This window comes from Arachis hypogaea, chromosome 7 (genome assembly GCF_003086295.3).
Source record: "Arachis hypogaea cultivar Tifrunner chromosome 7, arahy.Tifrunner.gnm2.J5K5, whole genome shotgun sequence".
In the NCBI taxonomy this organism is placed as follows: domain Eukaryota; kingdom Viridiplantae; phylum Streptophyta; class Magnoliopsida; order Fabales; family Fabaceae; genus Arachis; species Arachis hypogaea.
Genome location: NC_092042.1, coordinates 23,739,461 through 23,755,645, shown reverse-complemented (window position 1 = coordinate 23,755,645; position 16,185 = coordinate 23,739,461). Strand labels below are relative to the sequence as shown.

The 16,185-nt window shown below is 34.0% G+C and overlaps 1 protein-coding gene across 1 annotated transcript; it reads left to right on the top strand.

Annotated features, from left to right (window-relative positions):
* The first annotated feature begins 2,290 nt into the window (after nucleotides 1-2,290).
* Nucleotides 2,291-15,663, top strand: LOC112702819 (uncharacterized). Its single transcript, XM_025754000.3, has 8 exons — nucleotides 2,291-3,696; nucleotides 4,983-5,059; nucleotides 5,206-5,371; nucleotides 11,140-11,228; nucleotides 11,315-11,479; nucleotides 11,586-11,663; nucleotides 13,732-13,835; nucleotides 15,034-15,663. Exons 1-8 carry the CDS (start codon nucleotides 2,934-2,936, stop codon nucleotides 15,137-15,139), a joined length of 1,548 nt encoding a protein of 515 aa, XP_025609785.1. The 5' UTR covers nucleotides 2,291-2,933; the 3' UTR covers nucleotides 15,140-15,663.
* The last annotated feature ends 522 nt before the right edge of the window (nucleotides 15,664-16,185 follow it).

Genomic DNA, 16,185 nt, shown 5'->3' with positions numbered 1-16,185 from the left:
AACCATTACCGTCACAAATTCAAAATCAAATTCTTAAAGAAAAATATAATTTTAAATTATAAAAAAATTAAATTATCAAAAACTTATTATTAATTAAGATAAATCAAATTCATGAAATAAAATGAAGATAAAGAATAGCGGATAGCAAGAAGTAGCAGAGATCCAGGAATAAGGGAGTAGCCAGATAGGCTAGTGAGTTGATAGAAATATAGAGTAGCAATGTAGAATGAAAGTCATGTAGGAATTGAACAGATACAACGATGTTAGCTTAGAGTAGACAATGAAAAGTGATTTAAAAAGGTAGCGCAACAGTCAAAGGGTTGGAGACTTGGGACTTATTTTGACTTGTCATTTTTTTATTATTGTTTTTATTAACTTTTTTTAAAAATAATTTTATTTAATTTGAGAGTTAGGTATTGTTTAGATGTAAGATGGAAAATAAAAGAAAAGAAAATGAGAAGAAAAAAATAGAAAAAAATTACATTAATATAAATATTTTTTAATGTATTGTTTATATAAAGAGAAAATAGATGGAAAGAATAAGAAGAGAGAAAATTATAATAGAATAAAATTACATTAATATCTTTATTTATATTATATATAAATTATAATTTATTATTTCTTTTTTTATATTACACAAAAGATAAGTTTGTAATTTGTTAACTTTCTATCAATTTTCTTTGAATGGTTGAGAAAAAAATTTTGACATAGGTTTCATATCACTTTTTTTCTCTTCCATTCGAGTTTTCTTCTCATCCAATCAAAGAAAAATTTATTTTTCCATTCATTTTTCTTCTCTATATTTTTTTTCCTTTCAAATTCCTTTGATCCATAGTATTAATGAATTTGTTCTTGTCTCTATGTATCTTCTTTTTTTTCAACTCTTCTATTTTTGTCACTACCTCCTTTCTTTTTTTTGTGTCTTCCGCCCTCAACTTCAACTTCTCCTTACTCTCTGCTTCTCTTTTTTCACTACCTCTCTTTGTTGATATCCACAAATTTATGTGATGTTCTATGACATTTCTAATTCTGATAATCAAGATATGCTTTGTCCCATTTTTACCATAGATTTATTATTCCCTATTTTTTATTTGGTTTTTTTTATTCGAAAAATATATTGATAATTGTTAATTTGTGAAATTTTTAGTTGTTGATTAGTATTTTATTATTGATTTTTGATGAAAGTGGAGGATGATAAATTGGTGGTAATGATAGTAGTGGTAAAAATAACGATGAATGAGTTTTTAAGTTTCGGATCATTTAGATTTAGTCAAAACTCAGGTGTAATAATCTTTATATAAAATTAATATTCAAGAACCATTAAATAATTTAATATTAAATCATATCAATGGATTCTTAACTATAAATTTGATAACTATATGTGTCTCCCTCTTAAATTTATTAGAGTTTTGTTTTGATTTATTTAACATTTTGTCAAATACAATACATAAAATTTAATAATTTAACTATATTTTTTAAACTTTAATTTTGATGTATTGATAAGTCATGCAATCACATCTGTTCTTTTTTATGATCATTCATACGGTCAATTTGAAAGATAATTATTTTGCGAATGTGACATTACATAATTAAATACGCATATAAGATTATTTTACATTGTTAGTACATCAAAATTAAATTTTATTTTTATAGTATAAACTATTAAATATTATAAAAAAATTTAAATCGTGTACCGAAATAATTTAAAAAATATAAACGATAAATAAATTTAAATAAAATTAAAAACGCGATAAAAGTAATAAAATATATTATTTTATAGTAGCAAACAAATGTTATATCTGAGAATTAAGTTATACATTTGATACAAAATTTTGAAAGGTACGAATTAAAAACAAAACAAAATTTAATCACTAAATCTCGTTTATTCATTTTTACTCTTTTAAAATTAAAAAAAGCACAATAATTCAGAGGATATTTTGGTATTCTTTATCCCAAAAATATCTTCGGTAGGGTACCGTTAAGACGTTACCAACAACCCTCTTCACATTTATTGTTTGTTGAGCGTCGTGAAGCATTTTTTACTAATAGTAATACTCTCTGTTTTGCAATTTACACGCCCACACAACAATAACTCTTTCGTATTATTAATTAATAAATAATAACAATTTTTTTTTTCTTTTTAAAACGGTAACAGATAAGAAAAATAAGAAAAATATAAAACAGTGCATCAAATCCAGATAAAAGAAAACAGTAAACTAATTTTTTTTCATAACGCGGCATCGTAAGAAATATCTAAATTATTTTCTATTACAAACATATCGTGTTATGAATATTACAAATTTCCAACCTAGCCAAAAAAAAGATTTATTTATTTTACACACACATCACGCACTAAAAAACAAATAATAAAAATTAAATAAATCGCAAAGAAAGGGAAAAAAAAAGGGAAAAAGGGAAACGAAGGTTTCAGCTTCATGACTTTGACTTTTCTCCTATTCTTTCCTTTCATGGTTCGCCTTCATCATTCATCATCATCAGCATCATAATCGTTTTCTTCTTGATTCATCATTTTCTTCTTCATTTTCAGCCACCTTTGTTTCTTTCTTCAGCTCAAAATCGCTCTTTCACTCTTCACACTCTTAACCGTCGCGTTTATCCCTTGCAAACCCAATCCCCCCCCCCCCCCCCATTTGCTTAATCAATCTTCATATCTCAGGTAAGAAGCTAAGAAACCCTTTTCCTCTTTTACAATCATTCAATGCCTTTTTCCCTCTTGTTGTGATGAACCCTTTACCTTGTTTTTCCGTCCTAGGGTAGAGACAGAAAGAACCTAAAATTTGAAAGGAAAAGAAAAAAAAAAACGTTTTATTTCTCATTTATTTGTGATCAAACCCAAAATTAAGATTTTGAGGAAGGATCGGACATAAAGGAGGTGTAGTGAGGATTAGGGTTTGTTTGTTTTTGTGGCAAAGATGGAATCTTTGGATGCCACCATTTCTTCTAATTCACCATCTTCAATATTATCATCTTCTAGTGGTGTGAATAATAATGATAATATTAGTAGTGTAAGTAATGATAACAATGTTAATAGTAATAGTAATGGTGGAACTGTGACATGGTATGGTGTGAGGCTACCATCTGTTAGCCCTTTACGTTCCCCACTTTCCTTTCTCTTGGATTACTCTGGCATTCTAAGATCAAGCCATGATTCTGAGAGTTTGGTTGTGAACAATGGTGTTACGGGTCTAGAATTGCGGTCTGAGCCTCGGATTCAGTCACCTGATGATGCTGGTGGTGTTGCTTCTGGGACACCCTGCAACAACGGTGCTGCTGGGGAGGTTGCAATAAGGATCATTGGTGCTGGAGAGCATGATCACAATGTGGGGTTAGGTTCGTCTATTCCCTCATCGTCAAGGAGTCAGATTGGAGAAGCGGGGTATGATGGTTGTGATGAGATGATTGGTGATAGAGGGGGAATTGATGATGATGCCGAGGGTCGTCGCAATGGAGTTCCGGTCAGCGAGAGGGTGCCTCTGGTGTCTCCAGCTTCTTCTTCGTCTTTGGCTGGTGGTAGTGGGCAGGCTGATGGCGATGTGGGGAATGGTGTAGATAGTAACAATAGGGATTCCTCAAACTACCAGCGATATGACATTCAGCGGATTGCAAAGTGGATTGAGCAGATTCTTCCTTTCTCACTCTTGTTACTGGTTGTTTTCATCCGTCAGCATTTGCAAGGTAGCGCATTACTTCTGTTCTATTGAATTGGTTGTAAAAGCTCCTCTTAGGATACTCCACTACATTCTCGGCATTGTTTGTTGCTATTGTTTACATCCATTGCTGATACATAGTTTAGTATGTATTGGAATTTGATGATGTGGCTTGAGCTAATTCAGTTGGGTTGTGATTTTTCTCTTGTGAATTATAATGCTCTGAATAGTTTTCCATTCATATGACTTGGTGTCTGTTGTGTTTATAGCCCTAGGTTGTTTCTTTATTCTTAAGGAATGTGGTGGATGGAATGATAACGGTAGAACAGAGTAAGTAGTATTGGCTAACATCTATACTTCCATATTGTTTAAATTTGGTCTTGCTACAGCACTAAATGTTTTCTGTTAATCTAAGCAATGGTGTGGAGGAAGGGGCTATAGTATGCACAAATAATTTTGAGGAACATGTAGGTTGCACTTTTGTTGTTTACTGTTTTCTCCAATAGGAGTTTCCCACCTTGCAGGCATGGATCTAGTACTAACTAATGATGAGGAAGATTTATAAAACAAATATGAGGAAAGAAGAAAAAAATATCCTTCCTACAATTCGTACAATGAGTCCATTACTGTTACTGCATTTTGCATTCTGGTTCTTGAATGGCTAATATGATATTTGTCCTCCTTTGCTCTGGGTTTTACTTGAGAAACTTGTTGTGATTTAATTATATATAATATCTGTTCAATACAAAGTAAACTTTCTTTCTGTAACTGATACAAAATATCAATTTCAGGGTCCACCTCAATTTTTTTTGTAAATTAATAATATTAATGTTTGCTAGTCGCCTAGTCCACATCCATATAAAGCAACTGTGAACATTTTTTGGGTCTCAGTCATTCCAGGATGCCTATTTACATATTAAATAATACAAGTATATCAAAAGAACTGTAAAATAGCTGTGCGGATGATTGCACCTGGGTTGTGCCTGCCTTCCCGCAGGTGCAGGGTGAGATCTGTTGCTGCACCTTTGACCAGATTTTGCTGCTTTGCTAAGTGCGAGAGATGTAAAAATATATTTTTGTAGAACTAACTGAGCAATGATGTTGATGAGATTTGTTTCTTTAGTGATTATATGAACGCCTTACTAAGCTTTATGTCTTCCTTGTGAGTTGCGGTTGTTCCTTTTCTTCTTTGTATTGTCATGAGTAGGTGCATCATTTATGATTAACTGCTTCTCACATATAGTTTTATTTTCAGCGTCGTTTGAAGTTTTAAATTGTTATTAATTCGTGATAACCATTTTTGAGAACTTTCAGGTTTCTTTGTCACAATTTGGATATCAGCTGTGATGTTCAAGTCAAATGAAATTGTTAAGAAGCAGACAGCTTTAAAGGTGAAAACTAAGAATTTTATTTGTCATCCAAAATTTCCATGTCTAAACCTAGTTCATAGTTCCTATTTTGTAAACCTCCCTCCCCTTTTACCCCAAATATAAATAAATAAATAAATGAGAGGCTTAATACATGCTTTATTATGCAGGGGGATAGGAAAGTGTCAGTTCTTGTTGGTATATCTATTGCCTTCATGCTTCATGTGATGTTCATTTATTGGTGGTATCGAAATGATGATCTTTTATACCCACTGGTGTTGGTTCCCCCGAAAGCAAATCCTTTCTGGCATGCAATATTCATCATCCTAGTTAATGGTATGAACTTGTTCTTTGTATGCAGTTTTCAGTCATTACGTTGCTACAGTGAATTTGTGTAGAACTTTTATTTGCTCTAGTATATTATAAAAATGTCCTTATCACAGGATGCCTGACCGATATATGCAAGGGTTTCATTAAGTTTTAGTGTAATTTGGCAGCTGATTGATTGATCAATAATGCCGAAATTATGCCTTCATTTTTTTTCATAATTTTTGTTTTAAAAGCTTGTCACATGAAAATGGGTACAACACAACGGATTCTTTATATTTGATTATTCGGTAGGATAGTAATTTAACTAAATTTGTCTCAGCATAAAGTTTTCTTAACTATTTTATTGTACTTCATCTACATTCAAGATGTATTTTATTCCTTTTTTGTGTGTTCGGATCAAATTTTGTTTGTGTGATATCCATTGTCATTTCCCAATCACTCATGTAATCCTCATCCTAGCATACTAAAGTTAAAAAGGGAAAGTTAACTGAAATTGTGTTGTAGATATGGAGTTTCTGTAAGTAGAAGTGATCTTAAGATCTCAGCTATCAAATTTCTATGTCCACTAATCTATAGCTATTGAAATAGTTGAAGTGTTTGAATATAATGTTCTGTCAAATGTACAGGGAATCATTCTCTTTATAGAGGAATTACAGAAATAGAAATAACTAGAAAATGGAAAAGAAGTGAAAAATACTAGCCTAAAATAAAGAAAAGATTTCTAATCATAAAATCCCTAAAATTAAGCTAAACGAAGAAAGGAAAAGATTTATAACTAGTTCTATTTACATAAAAGATTCATGAAAGAAATTAGGAATTAGATTTTGATTTGATCTAGTCAACACTCCGCCTCAAGCTGGGTTGAAGATATCCTTCATTGACAGCTTGCTTATTATGCTATCAAAGGTCTTCTTAGTAATCCTTTAGTTAGAACATCTGCTAATTGTTCCGTGGTTGGAACATATGAGATGCAAATCTGTCCTCTCTCAATCTTTTTCCTGATAAAATGATTGTCAACTTCAACATGTTTAGTTCTATCATGCAGCATTGAATTATGAGAAATAGAAATTGCAGATTTGTTGTCACAATACAACCTCATTAGTGGAGAAATGAGAACTTTTAGTTCTTGTAAGATTTTCTCTACCCATAGTGCTTCACATATTCTATGAGCCATTGCTCTAAACTCAGCTCCTGTACTACTTCGTGCCACAACACTCTGTTTTTTACTCCTCCAACAAACTAGGTTTTCGCCAACAAAAGTACAATACCCAGATGTTGACCTTCTATCCATGATATTCTCAGCCCAATCCGCATCTGTATAGGCTTCTACGTGAAGATTTCTATGCTTTTTGTAGAGTAACCCTTTCCCAAGCGACTAGGATTCTAAAGACAGCATCCATGTGTTCTCGACCAGGTGAATGCATAAACTGGCTTACCATGCTCATAGCAAAGGCTATATCTGGGCATGTATGGGATAAATAGGTTAGCCTCCCTACCAACCGCTGATATCTTCCTTTGTCCATTACATTTTCTGGTTCAGCTGGCTTTAATTTTAAGTTAGGCTCTATAGGTGTTTCAGGAGCTTTACGACCAAGTAATCCCGTCTCTTTTAAAAGATCTAGGATGTACTTTCGTTGGTTCATAAAAATGCCTTCCTTAGACCTTGCAAATTCAATTCCAAGGAAGTATTTTAATGAGTCAAATTCTTTGATTTCAAATGCTTTGGCAAGCTTTTCCTCAAGTCTTTTAGCTCCAAAAAATCATCATCTGTCAGAATAATGTCATCCACATATACAATTAAGATGGCAGTTTTATTAGCTGCTGAATGTTTATAGAAAAGTGTATGGTCAGCTTGGCTTTGAGTATAATCTGAGTCCCTTCACCACCATTACAAGGCATTCAAACCAAGCTCTTTGGGATTGTTTCAATCTATAGAGAGATTTCTTTAGTTTGCACACTTTATTCCTCCCTAGTTCAGCCTCAAATCCAGGTGGAAGTTTCATGAACACCTCTTCCTCTAGCTCCCCATTCAGGAAAGCATTCTTTACATTCAATTGATGTAAAGGTCAATTGTAATTCACAGCAAAAGATAAGAGAATCTGCACAGAGCTGAGTTTAGCAACTGGAGCAAAAGTCTCTCGATAGTCTACTCCATAGGTTTGTGTAAATCCCCTAGCTACTAACCTTAGCCTTATACCTCTCTATGCTTCCATTAGCAGTTCATTTGATGGTGAAAACCCACCTGCAGCCAACCAATTTTGTATTCTGTGGCAGATCTACAATTTCCCAAGTTTCATTCTTCTTGAGTGCATGCCACTCTTCCATCACTGCTAATTTTCAGTTGGGATCATCTAGTGCTTCCTCTATGTTCCTAGGCTCAAACAGATTTGTAATTTTAGAAGTAAAAGCTCGATGTTTTCGAGAGAGATTTTGGTAAGAGACATAATTGAAAATAGGATGGTTGGTGCTGGTTTAGAGTACCTTTTTGTTGCAGGTTCTGGTTTCTTTCCTAAGGGCTATTGGCAAGTTATTATTAGAATTGACAATTTCAGATTTACTTGGAAGTTCCTGAAGTACTACAATTGGGCCATCGTCCGGTTTTCAAATTGGGTTGTCCGGTTTTCAGATTGGGTTGGTACAGAGATGATGGGCTGGGCTGGTCTCTAGTCTTCTTGGGATATTTCCGAACATAATATCGAAGCTCATTTTCTGATTGTGGTATTTCTTTTCCTATTTGGGTTCCAACTAATTCTGACACAATTTCATAATTGGTTTCCACATCTTGTTTTTGCAATTGTTTCATAATTTTCTTGATCAGTGAAAGTTGTATCCTCAATATGTAAGGTAGGAGTGGGTAAAGGTTCATGCAAAAAATTTTCTTCATTTAGGCTCTCCCCTTGAAGAGAATTTTTTTAAAAAAAGGTTTCATGTTCCAAAAAAGTAACATATATGCTTACATGAAATTTCTTGGTGTGTGGATTGAAATATTTATAACCCTTTTGACTTGGGGAATAGCAATAAAAATGCATTTTTCTGTCTTTGGATTAAGTTTACTTCAATTTAAAGGTGTATGCAAAAACACAGTGCAACTAAATACTTTTAAAGGCAAGTCAGTATCCAATCTACATGCTGGAAAATTCTTTTTGAAAGTATCCAACAATGTGCAGTAATTTAACACGTGTGGGCATTTGATTTATGAGATAAGCTACTGATAAGATAGCATCTCCCTATAAATACTTTGGAACATTACCCTCGAACATAATGACACGTGTTACTTCAAGAAGATGTTCATTCTTCCTTTCAGCAATGTCATTTTGTTGGGGTGTATTGAGGCATGTAGATTGATGTTGAATACCTTTCTTTTGAAGAAATTCACCAAAATTTTTATTAAAGTATTCAGTGCCATTATCACTTTTTAATATTGAAATTTTTGTCAAATTGTGTTTCTATCATTGTTGAAAAATACTGAAAAATTTTAGAAACCTCAAATTTTTTATTCATAAGATAGATCCAACATAGTTCTGTGTGATCATCGATAAAAGTTACAAACCATTTTTTTCCAATTTGAGTTGTTATTTTCGATGGACCCATACATCACTATGAATCAAGTGGAAATGTTTAGATGCATAAGGTTGAGAGTAATAAGGAACTCTATGACTCTTTGAACGAATACAACTTTCACATTTAAGTAAGGAAGAATCATATTCTTAAACAAATTTGGAAACAAATGTTTGAGATATGCAAAATTAGAGTGTCCTAGTCTATTGTGCCAGAGCATTATTTGGTCCTTTATAGGCATAGAACTTATACCACTAAATCTTTGAGCTACTTTATAATATCTTCAAAATGATAAAGCCCATCCATCATCTTAGCACTGCCAATCATCTTTTCTGAGGTCTGGTCCTTAAAAATACCGTGAGTGTCAAAGAATGTCACAGCACAATTGGAATCCTTGCAGATTTTACTAATAGAGAGAAGATTACAACAAAGCTTTGGTACATGTAGGACATTTCTTAGGTCAATGTTTTTGGACAATTTAATTGTACTTTTTTCTAGCAATAGATGAAAAACTACCATCAGCAAATCTAATTCTCATTTCCAAAGCAAGGAGAATAAGTTTTAAATAAAGGGGAGAGGCTGGTCATATGGCAAATGCACCTAAATCGACAATCCATGGTGCATTTAAGTTTGAGGTGCAGTTAAGGGACATAGGAATACTAAAATTACCTGTTTGAGCCAAAGAACCACTAGGAGTATGAGACACCGAACTGGAATTTAACAGCTTTATGAGCTGCTCAACCTGTTTCTTACTCAAGGATGATTTTTCAGCCTCATGAGCAGTTGGAGTAGAACGTATTTTGGGACCAGGTTTGCTGCCTTTAAGATGTGCTGGTTTTCCATGAATCTTCCAGCAGGTTTTTCGGGTGTGCCGAGGTTTATTGCAGTGGTCACACCAAAGATTGGAGGGGTGCTTTTGATTTGATGAACTTTTAAGTGCAGCAGGTGCCACTAAGAGTGCATTAGACTCCAAAGAAATCTGTTCTGTCTTGCCTTTCCCCATTATCACAGCTCTACGAGTTTCCTCTCTTCTAACTTCAGCAAATACTTCTCCAATTGAGGGTAGGATTGCTCTTCCAATAATTTTGCCATGAACTTCATCTAGCTCCACGTTGAGGCCTGCAAGAAACTGGAATATCCTCCCTTCTTTCACTGTTTGTTGGTGGTGTTTTGCATCAGCGGCTAAATTCCACTTGTAGTTATTGAAGTGGTCAATATACTGCCACACCCGCTTTAATGTGTGGAAATATTTGGTGACATTGTCACTCCCTTATAGAATTTCTCTAGCTTTTAGAGTAAGTTCATAAATCTGGGATTTATTCCCAAGATCAGAATACATCTCCTTGACACTATCTCATAATTCTTTGGTAGTGGTATAGTACATGTAGTTACTACTAATATCCTCCTCCATTGAGTTCACCAGCCATGTCATCACCATGGAATTTTCGGTATCCCACACATTATATTGTGGGTCAGTGACGTTAGGCTAGCTTCGCTCACCGGTGAGATATCCATTCTTCCCTCTTCCACGGATATACATCTGAATTGATTGAGACCACCTAAGGTAGTTTGACCCATTGAGTCGAAATGTGGTGATCTGAACTGAATAGGAGTTACCACTAACTAGTACCCATTGTTCAGATTTTAAATCTGATGGAGTAGGAGTGGTGTTCTCCTTTTGTTCAGGATTAATGACTGAGGAACTGTTAGCCATAGCTATAAATCAGAGGCACAATGCAGAGATCCTGCTCTGATACCAAGTTGAAGTGTTTGAATATAATGTTCTGTCAAATGTACAGGGAATCATCCTCTTTATAGAGGAATTACAGAAATAGAAATAACTAGAAAATAGGAAAGAAGGAAAAATATTAGCCTAAAATAAAAAAAGATTTCTAATCATAAAATCTCTAAACTTAAGATAAACCAAAAAAGAAAAAGATTTATAACTAATTCTATTTATATAAAAGATTCATGAAAGGAATTAGGAATCTAATTTTGATTTGATCTAGTCAATAAAAATACCGCCTATATCAAACTTAGCTAGATCTTCTGAATCTCCTTTAATTTATATCCATATTCAACGTTTGTAGTCTTAGTTGATTGCTTAAGCATCACATCTCTTCCGTGTATTGTTCATTTTTGTAGCTTTGAATCATTAATCATTTTATTTTTGTTGTTACTTGGTAGTAATGCTCATCATGTATATTGACTTTCAGATGCATTGGTGCGGCAAGCAGCAATGGCCTTCAAGTGTATTCTGTTAATATATTACAAAAGTGGCAGAGGTCATAGCTTCCGTCGGCAGGTGATTAATATTTTCCATATAAAACAGGTATATAATTACTGGTTATAGTTAACTAGTTACAATATCTGAAATTGTCTTACTTGTAGGCTCAAATGTTAACGCTGGTTGAGTACACACTGCTATTGTATCGTGCCTTATTACCAACACCTGTTTGGTACCGGTTTTTCTTAAACAGGGCATACGGCAGTCTCTTTTCATCCCTGACCACAGGGTTATATTTAACTTTCAAGCTAACATCTGTTGTTGAGAAGGTATGTTTCCATTTTTCAAAATTAGTATTCCTTGCTCAGCGTTTGAAGGTACTTGTGTGTGATGCTAATTGTTTCCATTGTCTTTAACTTTCTATGTGGTTATTAGGTCCAATGCTTTTTATCTGCCTTGAAAGCATTGTCAAGAAAGGAAGTTCATTATGGAGTTAATGCCACAATGGAGCAGGTAATATTTCCAGTTTTTTGACACACATATTAACATCTGAATAAATTCATTTGTAAACAAAAATTTTTTGTTGTATATAATTTTTTGATTCTGCTTTATTTGATGATATGCTAGTTAAAACTTGTTAGTTCTTATTTTTCTAACCACTTGCAAACCTGTAAAACACATTTAAGTTATGGTGTGTGAGTGGTAGATACATAAGAAGAGGATCGTTGTTAGCTATTCTCCTCCAAGTAACACATTTCATCAATCAGTTAATGCAGCTTTGGTCTATAAAATTACTTAGAAATAATTACTCACATGAAAATGATTAATTGTGCCTTTAGTATAGCATAGATGTATGAATCAAATTTATCACATAATCTCACACAACGTAATTTTCCCCTCGTGGAATATTTAGTTAGGACTTGCCGACTTGGTAGTTGGTAATGTTGTACTAAAGTAGAACATTACTTTTATGGGTAATATGGAGAGGGATTTTTTTGAAGAAAACTATATTTTATTTTTGAAAGCTTTATTTGTTATGCTTTTTTGTTTTCTCCACTTTCCGTGGCCACTACTTATTGGTCTGTTCAACCATTTTTGTTTTGGTAAATAAGTTTACAATTTTATGAACAGGCATGAAAATATTTATATTTTTATCTTAAGCCTTTTTTTGTTGTCTTCTGGGAATGTTCAACTTGTCCTTTAAAAAATGGAGACAATTATGAGCTATTTTAGAGGTTTTAAGAGTAAAGTGACAAATAAACCCTTGAGAATTTACATTTCAGACATATTAGTCCCTAAAGGGAAAAAAATACCAATAAAGTCCTCCAAGATAACAAATGTGGACAAGTTAGTTCAAATTCAGACCTTCTACCCTAATCATAAGGGTTAATTTGAAGGTAGTGTGTCCACATATGCTATTTTAGAGGACTTTATTGGTACTTTTTTTTCTTTAGGGACTAATCTGTCCGAAGTATAAATCGTTGGGGGTTTATTTGTCACTTTACTCAGGTTTTAACAGTATTAAGGATGGATCTGCTTTATGGCAATGTGCCTTTGTGCAGGTTCACTGCATCTATTTATGGTAATTTCGGTTTAATTACTCTAGAGGTCCCTTAGGGTCTAGTTCCTCTCAATTTATAATCAAGTTCTTATTGCTTAAAAGTTTTTAATCAAGTTCCTACATTGGAAAGAAGTTTTCAATTGAATCCCTGATCACACTCACCATTCCTAAAAAGTTACATTAAACAGAATATTCTCTTTGGAATTAGCTTCCAACTCACTAGACCCTTCTATGTTACCCCATTCCAAATCACCCATTCTTCTGCTGCCCCACACATCAAAATCCACTCTCGGATTTGGCACATCTATATTCTGCATTGCTACCACTGCAAATAGATCAACCTTCTAGAGCATATTTGGGGTTTTCTTCCACAAGAGACTCTACCTTCATTTACATCCCTACCTGGCATCTATTCACTAATGTTCTTGGTGCAGCAGCGGTTACTAGGGACTCACTTGCAAACTTATTTATAATGTAGGGATATGCATGACTAAAAAGTTTCAAACTATAGGCAACTGATTAAAGATTAAGTTAAACTATAGGACCTCCCAAGTAATTACACCTATCATTTCCATGGATATCCTTACTTTGCTTTTGTACTGGAGAGACTTGTAATTGGTTCTAATGACCAAGTTAGCTGGGATTCTTTATGCCATAGGCAATGGGAGAAGCCTTATGGCAATGTGTGTTTTTGGCCATTTCAATGTATATTTTGCCGAGCTTAAATGTTAGAATTTTCAGAGACCGTTTTGTTATCTTTGCATTTGTTGATAGATAGTGCTTCAAGATGCATAAGTGGCTACATTCCTTGGGATTCTTTGTGATTGCAGTGGAATGAGCCTAATGACAATGTTGTTCATGCAGTGTTCTGCCATTCTGTTTAGCTGTTCCTTTGTCGTGTTTCTATATTTTTAAGGATGAGAAATTGTCTAAATACTGATATAGGTATTGTACTGTTATTGAAGACTTTGTTGGGAATCACTTTTAAGTATGATTGTAAAATCTATTCATTGAAATCAGGTTAATGCTGCTGGTGACTTATGCGCCATATGCCAGGAGAAAATGCATGCCCCCATATTGTTGCGCTGCAAACACATTTTCTGCGAGGAGTGTGTGTCAGAATGGTAAGTTCATGCTTATATTCCTTATTTTGATATTCTGTTGTTTTTTAGCGTTAATTTATTTTAAAGAGGGAAAACTAGAAATCAGCTAAGAAAGTTTCCAACTAGTTCCTGTTTTTTTAAGTACTCAAGAATGTGTATCTTTGGTTTTCATCTCTCTTGCACAGGAAAAAGAGATAAACTTTGCATGCAATAATCTGAACGTTTTGTTTATTGACAACTTTATCCTGTAAAGTGCAAGACATTGGTAATTTAGTAATTATATGGATAGTAAGAACAAATATGAGGAAAGAGAATATGATCATTGCCTTCTTGTGATTCGAATGAGTGAGGGGCTAAGATGTATTGTTATGAACTTGGAGAAGATGAAGCTTTCTAGGTCTTGCATTTTTTTGTTATTTTGGATTGGAAAAAAGAGAGAATTTTATTAAGATGAGAAGATAATACAAATTGGGGATAAGGATTCCCTATACAAAACAAAAACAAAACAAAGGATTTATTTATAAAGATTATGAATTTTACACCAAATAAATGTTAGGAGTCATATCCTACTCCATAAAACATGCTTATCAAAAAGTCTGTCATTGAAGGTGTAATTTTAGACATGAAGATGCCATTAAGAACAGTGATACTTATATTATTCTTCTATCCATGTGTTTTTTCACCTTATTGCCAGAAGCACTGGTTTCCCATAAAGCTTTGGATGTTGGACCTTTAATTTTTATGATAAAATTTGTAGGTTAAATTATTCAGTTAGTTCTTATAGTTTTTCTAAATTTGTAATTAGGTCCTTACATCTTAAAAGTTTTCAATTAGGTCCTTACACCAGTTTTAAATTTGTAATTAGATCATTTTTAACAGTTTTCATCCATCTCACACCATCAGCATCAGCATATTCGGTTAAGTTAAACATTGTTGGAATGGCAAGGATGTGATTACAAATTTAAAATTGCTGTAGAGATCCAATTAAAAACTCTTGAAATATTGGAACTCAATTACAAATTTGGTAAAACTATAAGGACTAATTGAGTAATTTAATCTAAAAATTATATTATCCATTTTGATAGCCGTCAAAAGTTCAAAGAGACTAATTATAAAATATATTAGAGGTGTTCTTTTCTTGTATCAGAAACTGCATTCTGATCTGCTCAATAGTTACAATAAGGACTTAAATTCACCAACAATGGAACTTTCTTTTCAGGTTTGAGAGAGAAAGGACATGCCCTCTATGCAGAGCACTGGTAAAGCCTGCTGATCTGCGTACCTTCGGAGACGGATCAACGAGTCTCTTTTTCCAGTTGTTCTAGACTCTAGAAGCTTCTTGTTAGGTTGGATCATAATTTTGCCAACCTCTGGTCGAAAGTACCTTGCTTCTTACTCGGCTATCGAGGGATTTTTTCGTCAATCGGTTCCTGGGAAATAAGATTGAAGGAATCATCTTGGATATGACTGTACACTCAGTCATGGCTTGAGAGCACAACATTCCTCCTCTTTTAATGAATTTTAGGTGTACAAAAGAAAAGGGCTCAAACTTAAGGGAATCAACTAACCCTAAGTATTCTTTATATCTCAGTGTGATGGACACAGATTTGTTCTTAATGTTCATCTTTTTGAAATTCATTCGCCTCTTATTTTTTTTTTTTTCAAAGTATGTTTATATTTATAATATATAAATGTTTCTTTCATAGCCCTTTTGTTTATTTTTATTATTTTAATGCAAAACATGTCAACTGATTTTGTTTCTTGTACACATGTAAACTGAAATTGCTACTTGGTGTAAGAAACTTGGATTTGGATGCTTTCGATTAATGTGCACGACTTATTACTATTATTTTGTTTTTTCCTTTTTCTTTTGAATTTTACCGGAGGAGAGGGAGTGCGCCGTGGTGCTCATACCGCCGCGCTCCTTGCTGCCGTTGTCGGTGATGAAACTCGTCGCCGCTATTTGCGCTTCCGTCACCGCTAGAACTGCACACCACCGCCAGAAGGATCTTCATCGTTGCCGCCGCTAATAAGGAGTCGTTACCATTGTTGGCATCGTCGCAAGTTGTCGCCGAACAGAGAGGAGAGAGAGACAGAATGCGAACACACGAAGTGAGCTCGCGAGTGCTGAGGAGGATGCGATGGTGGTGGGTGGTTACCGCGATGTCGCCATTCCCGTTGCTCCTCATTGTAGTTCTCGCCACCGAGAGTTGCCGTTGGAGCTACCGCGTTGCTCTATACCATCGATCTTTCTAAATACGGTAATTTCTCTTTTCCGGAACCGTTGAGAATATTAGCGTTCTGTTAAAGTCTGTAAACGATGTTGAGGTTTGGTACCATAGGGATTTGGTTCCGGTGATTGCTTGTCAAA

Excerpts from the sequence above, each read along its gene's own strand:
- LOC112702819 (XM_025754000.3), top strand. The coding sequence starts at position 2,934 with ATGGAATCTTTGGATGCCACCATTTCTTCTAATTCACCATCTTCAATA. Across the intron at positions 11,229-11,314 it reads GTCATAGCTTCCGTCGGCAG|GCTCAAATGTTAACGCTGGT; the intron begins GTGATTAATATT and ends TCTTACTTGTAG. Across the intron at positions 11,664-13,731 it reads TTAATGCCACAATGGAGCAG|GTTAATGCTGCTGGTGACTT; the intron begins GTAATATTTCCA and ends CATTGAAATCAG.